A 6,870-nucleotide genomic window follows, 5' to 3' on the forward strand; every position below is an offset into this window, starting at 1 on the left:
ATTTTTCCTCGGACATTTGAATTCTCGCGAGATTTCAGGAAGTCTCGCGTGATTTAATATCTGAAATCTGAATGTTCATGAATGGTGCGTTGTCTCGTTTTGTGACTGTACACCACACACTGTAGGACCAAACCTGGTAAATCCATGAGTTTTTATCCTCACGTGTGGGCTCTCTCAGTCTTTGAAAATCGGTCGACTGTTTTAAAATCTTGTAGTGTGACACAGCCTTAACTCGAGACAGGGAGGTGCTAGCTGCACCAAAGTTGAAATCAATAAATGATGTTTACGTGGCCACAATAATTTTACTATTACAATTATTTATCTTTTGACTAGCCCCACCAGACAAGTCAATCCAACCAAYGATGGCTTTGCCAAACTCCGCCAATCAYGCTTAGGACAAACTCCACCCACACAGCCAAGAAAMTCCCTGTATGTACTGCAGAGACCCCTACTTGAGGACAGGAATGATCGAATTACTAATGATAGAAGGAAAAATAAAGTATTTCACAACCCTCTTGAAAACAAGAYTACAGCTACTTTAACCTCTGTCCCGAGTCGTTCTTCAAAAAAATCCTGGAATCCATATAGCTGAGCACAAAAAAACAATTCAATTGATTTTTGTGAGAAATATTATGCTATACAGGCATAAGACAAGGTGATGAAGCAAAAGTAAAAAAAAGCTTCTGATGTCTGATGAGTAAACATAGATCACATTTTTCTGATGATCAGCAGAGGGGCTCGTTTTCAACGTTCAAGCTGCCTTCTCTTGTTCATCAGAGTGGGTTCTGTGGTTCCTTCTCCTCCCACCTCGCAAACCTTTGTCCAAAAAGAACTTGAGGAGAAACGGTGAAATGAAACACATTTTAAAGAATACTAACGAAATGAAAAAAGAAAAGGATATTCTATTTGTGGTTCAGTGAAAAGAATCAAACTGTTTCCTCTCTGTGTGATGTGGCCTCTCCAGAGCTTGTTTCAAAGCTGACTCAGATCATTATGTGAATTACATATTCCAGAGAGTTCCGGTGGTCACCGAGACTCACCGGTGGTTGGAAAAATAAAAGCAGGTTCTCTGGACAGACGTTTATTATCCACCTCCTTCACAATACAGCATTTTCACTCAAAATAAACGGTGCCAAAACACCAACATGTCCAGTTATAAGTGGTGATGCATAGTGGATTATTATCCTCGGCACAGTTTTTTTTAACTATACAGTCATTTTTCGTATTATTTTACACAACTAACAACTAAATTCAAGGTAAAAAAAATTCTCAAAATAAGCATCTGAAATGATAAAGATCATACTGGTTTAATTGAGCTGATAATTTACAGAAGAACCAAACATCTTAAAGAACAAGTGAGTTAAAAYCTGTAATGCCGTAACTGCTAAAACACGACCACAGGACTTTTAAATTTTTTCTTTTTTGGAACATCACTTTTCACATCAGCACTACGKTATCTCAGCACGGTTTCACTGCTGCTCCTTTGTCTTGCTTTCGTATTGCGTAAAAAAATACGAACAACCGCGTGGATCAAACTGTATGTTCGCCGACATCTATTGAAATGAAGCGAGAGAACAAAATAAASGATTCAAGTCAGTCAGTGGGATTGGCACCGTGAGAGTAATGAGGCAGGGATCTCCCTTGTGGTGACACCAGAACCCCCATCTAATCCCAGCACACATGCTAATACAGCATAGAAATTATGGCAAAATACAATACAATGCAATACTGTACAGATTATGCTTCAATACTGATGAAAACCCRTCTGGTTAGTTCTAATGCTGCTTGTCTAATAAAAATTTGTTGCCATTTTTTTCTTTTTTTTAACAGCTGTATAATTGTTTTAATTTAGGTGTTTAACATTAAACAATAAGGCAGTTTATGGTATTGTACATAAGTCACTCTTCAGAGTAAAGAGAGAACCTCCAAGTTTGGGTAAGTTTAACCTCCAGCCTCCTCGCTGTTTAAATGAAACGATGAAGCACAGCCGCAGCGAGCCTTCCTGGGTGTAAACAGGTCCGGTGTTGTTCTGCTGCTGCTACAGCGATCCTCAACGTGAGAGAATTAGTCCGAGCGGCAAAGTGGACCAAACAACCCCACCCCCCAAAAATAAAACAACATATCAAAACATCACCAACAAGGAGGAAATCACAACTGTACATTAAAGGTTAAAATCTAGAACCTTGACGGAGGTTTTCTTTTCATTCACCCCCTGCCTTTTTTCTTTGTGTTCCTTTAAAGTCCAAAGGTCCGAACTGTAGAGAAGAAAGGGCGTCACCGTGGCGGCCCAAAAGCAAATCTGCAGCAAACGGGAAAYGGCTGCTGTCGTAAACTGTTAGTTGCTATCTGCCTTCGAAGCAGTCCAAGTACTCCAGGACGAGGTCGTAGCAAAATCGATACTGGTCCTGGAAAAAAAAAAACCCACACAAAACAAAGACTTTAAAGTGTCTGTGATATCAAATTTTTGAGATAAACATGAATGCATTTTTGGAAAGATAAYATTGATGACATATTGCAAAACAAATTTCATGCCTCTGGAATGAACAGTTGTTGAGATATTTGCATGTGACGTAACAGGAAGTGATGTCAAAGGGGAATGTCTGCATGTAAACAGAGCATTGCGACAACGGCTAACACAGACTGCAGAGAAGATTACATTATTTGAGTCTCTATCAAAAAGAGATGAAGAAGAGTTAAAGTTTAAATGATATTGTTTTAATAAACAAAGACCAAAGATGTTAYTTTATTATTGAGTTCCCCTTTGATGTCACTTCCTGTTTTACTTTGGCTGAGACAAATTCAAAAGAAAATAGGCCAGTTATGTGACAAAATGGGTAAAATCATGTGTATTAGGGCTATTTTATTAAATATAAAGATGTTTTCTTTGACTTTTTGTATTTGAAGTATATGCATGTCACAGGCACTTTAAAAAAAGAAAACGTTTTGTTGAAAAACACACGGTTTTGATTGCTTTCCTACCAGAGACTCCACCATGTTGGGTTTGCAGTTGCGTAGAGTTTTGACAGCRTAAAAGATGTCCACCATGTTCTGGTACTGGATCATCTCCAGGAGGATGTTGCAGGCACAGAAGGTCCCACTACGACCACCACCGTTCCTGTGGGGGGAGAGAGAGTTCTGGTTAAAAATCAGAGATATGAGAGGAGTCGAAGCTTTGAAAATAGATGTTTTCCCCTGCAAGAATTTTTTGCCATCTTCTGTACTGTTTTTTTGCTTTCCTCTAAAATGGTTTTTGCAGTTGTTCAGTTTCTGTTGGCACTGCCTAAAGGAGAGAATAACACTTCATAAGATGTGTTTACTSCTGATCGATCTGCTCAAAGAGAGGGGCTCAGGGTCTCTGTCGAGAGTGACTTCGACCTGTGTTCTGACTTTGCCTGAATTTATCTCAGAATTTGCAGTTTTATTGATAGATCTAGCAGCATCACAGCTAAAAACTGAAGCACAGAAAAAGCAAGGCTCGCAAAATTACAGGAAAAAAAAACCCCAGAGGATTTTAGTGCATTGCCGAACTCTTCACGTAGCAGGCGTTTGACCCATTATACACCGATGTGTCACAGTCTTAAATCGTGACAACCGAAGCACAACCATAGCTGCATACACAATCACAGTGACAGGCCGTGTCATCCCACGACTACAGTCATAACTACAGCGACAGTCTGCCTCGATTAGACTCAGCAGCTGTCGGGGATGGGGAGGGGGAGGGAGGAGGAGACAAGTGAATCAGCTCGTCTGGTTATCTTTCTGACTGAGGTGGTTCAGACTCATGCAGGAGCAGSAACATGCAAAGGTATCCCAACACCTGCTGTGGTTACGAGCAGCAGGATTTCACCACATCACACGTGGGACTGCATCACCACGTGAAGATCTGATAGAACGAAGATGTAAGGGCAAAACAAGATGCAAGGAMACTGAAAAAAAACCCTCTCTGGTAGTGATGTGAGGACTGATCCTGAAATATCGATACCACCGATAGAACTATACACTCTAAAATCGATTYTAAAATCAAAATACTTTCTGAATCAGAATCAGAGGAGATGACACCAGCTCCCCAATTTATTTATTTATTTTTTCTTTTCACAGATGCGACCAATCACATGTGAGGATTATAGGACATGAGTGGGTAAATTTATTCCTCAAAGGYCGTTATTCTGCACGTTTCCCCTTTTTCTCTCCTCCATCTAATTTGAACAAACGGGTGATTAATCGCCCTCTGTAGAACTTGAAAAGGTAATTCAATCATTAAATCAGGTGTGTTGGAGCAGAGAAACTAGTAAAACATGCAGGATAGTGGCACCTTGAGGACCAGAATTGCCCACTCCTTATATACTGTAGGATCATACTATTATATGAAAACAAAGTGGGGGACAGACTGACAATCAGGTGGAACATCTGTCTGCACCCTTAAGGCCTCAGCATGATCCATTAAATAACAATTAAAAATTTGATTAATATATTAAATAAAAGTACGAATGCCTGCTTTTGTAAYGGAACGAATACACAAAATTAGACAATTATAAAGTTTCCCATAAACAAAATGCATTCATATTTGCCAAGTTAAGCTGAAACATGAGGCTACAGATGATAATGAGTTAAGAGCCATGTGGGAGTCGAGAGAAGTTTGGCTCTTTTCAGAGAGCCAGCTCTCATGGAACGCCTCCTAAAGAAGAGCCGGCTCTCTGAAAAGAGCCAAACTTCCCGTCCCCARTATTCAGTTAATAAGAGATGATTGTGATTGTATATATAACTTTAATAACAATACCACTGCTTGGTGTTGGATGTGGTTCGGTTCACTATTTCAGACTGTCATATCCAAGGAAGTAGTGGYTGAACTGCCCGGGGATTTAGCACCGAACTACTTTATCTCTAAAGGGTAAAGCTTTCTGCACTTCCCGGACCCCTGAATCTTCCTGCAGAACCAATATGAAGATGACATTTGCAGTTTGGAGTGAAATGTCTTCACAGCTTCCAGATAGCTTGAGCTCCAACTCAGAATGAAGAGGATTCCTTGGTTTGATCAATAAACGTCAATCCCTCATCACTTCAGCATGTGTGACACTTTCCTTCAGGGCAACAAAATTCAGTGAGATCTTGATGCTGAAAGCCCGTGTTTAGAAATAGTTCAGCTTCTTTGAAGGTGAGAGGAAAGGTGTTGTTCACAAGAGCCACACTTCTGTATATGTAAGCTACGTACATGTTTCCACACATACAGTAGGAGGAAGAAGACAAATAGCTGGTGCTCACTTACAGCCGCACACAGAGGAGCATCATACGACTGACTTCAAAGTTTCCACCAAACTTGAAAACGTTGAAGGGAATTATGAGGCACCAAGTGTAAAATAAAATGTTAAAAACACATTTTCATTATTTAACTCACTTTCTGAGTGTAAAATCCTAGTTAAAACATGCCCATTAACATTTTATTATTTAGCTCACTGTTCTTACATTTTGCTAAATTTTACTAAATGTCAAATTCTAAATCTAAATGTAAATGTTAAATATTGAATGTTGAAAAATTGGAAATTAAAAATTGAAAATGTTAAAAGTTTACATTTAAGAAATTCAGAATGCAACGGAGACTTTGCGGTTGGTGCTCAGCTCTTGTTATGACATGATGATGACATCAGCCTGAGACAAAAGCAAAYGCTAACACTCAAACGCTGCTAATGCTGCTAATGCTGCTAACACTTCCCTTTAAGACACCAAACTTACAGCTGCAGCCGGTGTCTGAGCTGCACTTCAAACAGCTGGATTACAAGTATCCAATCCATATTGTTTTAAATGACCGCATTTTAAATTTCAATTTTAAATGCCACTTTCAGCAGCGTTAGCAATGTTAGCGGTTCCTTTTTTTTTTCAGCAAGTGACTCCTAACCTAACCAACCCTTACTAACCTGGCCTAGACAAAACTAACCAACAAACCTACCTAACCCACCCAACCAACCAACAAACCTACCTAACCTAACCAACCAACAAACCTACCTAACCTAACCAACCAACAAACCTACTTAACCTAACCCAACCAACCAACAAGCCTACATAACCTAACCCAACCAACCAACCAACCAACCAACCAACCAACCAACCAACCAACCAACCAACTTAACCCAACCAACCAACCAACCAACCAACCAACAAACCCTACCTAACCTAACCCTACCAAACAACCAACCAATAAAACAACCAACAAACCTACCTAACCTAACACAACCAGCCAACCAACAAACCTACCTAACCTAACCCAACCAACCAACCAAACAACAAACCAACCAACAAACCTACCTAACCCAACCAACCAACCAACCAACCAACCAACCAACCTAACCTAACCCAACCAACCAACCTAATCCAACTAACCAACCTGACCACCAACCCACCAACCAACCAACCAACCTAACCTAACCTAACCTAACCTAACCAACCAGTGTAAATATTTTGTTTCTTTGAGGTCTGAGAAATTGTACGCTCAGGACTTTGAAGAGTGATTACTATTTCAAAAATAATTGAAAAATTGCATCACAACCCTCTGAATCGTAATCATATAGAACTGTGAGGTGCCTAATAATTCCTGTCCCTTACTAATCATTAGACAATCTGTGTACAGATGCTACTTCTTTTGGTACCACATTTATAACCAAGTTGTGTAGACGGTATCAATATACATAAATAGATTTACCTCTCCAGAGGGAGAAAAGAGGCTTTTAAAATGCTTAACTTAGTTCTAGAAGACAATAATCAAGTTTAGGAAAGGTACATCTGTGTAATCTGATAAAACGGTTTTAACACTTCATAAAAACAGCAATTTGATACATCTCTTACAGCACAGACAAGCTATAAATATAATACATTTATAGC

General features: G+C 39.5%; 1 protein-coding gene across 4 annotated transcripts in view; it reads right to left on the minus strand.

Moving 5' to 3' along the window:
- Positions 1-1,065: 1,065 nt before the first annotated feature.
- The window catches only part of ptprub (protein tyrosine phosphatase receptor type Ub), a 311,934-nt gene continuing 306,129 nt past the window's right edge, over positions 1,066-6,870 (minus strand). For all 4 annotated transcript variants that reach the window (XM_014016596.1, XM_014016595.1, XM_014016594.1 and 1 more), the window contains 2 exons: positions 2,980-3,115; positions 1,066-2,405 (listed from right to left, as the gene is read on the minus strand). In XM_014016596.1, coding sequence (XP_013872050.1) covers positions 2,343-2,405; positions 2,980-3,115 — 199 coding nt within the window. In that variant the 3' untranslated portion in view covers positions 1,066-2,342. The remainder of the gene's footprint in view (positions 2,406-2,979; positions 3,116-6,870) is intronic.

This window comes from Austrofundulus limnaeus, unplaced genomic scaffold, assembly GCF_001266775.1.
Source record: "Austrofundulus limnaeus strain Quisiro unplaced genomic scaffold, Austrofundulus_limnaeus-1.0 Scaffold148, whole genome shotgun sequence".
Lineage (NCBI taxonomy): Eukaryota > Metazoa > Chordata > Actinopteri > Cyprinodontiformes > Rivulidae > Austrofundulus > Austrofundulus limnaeus.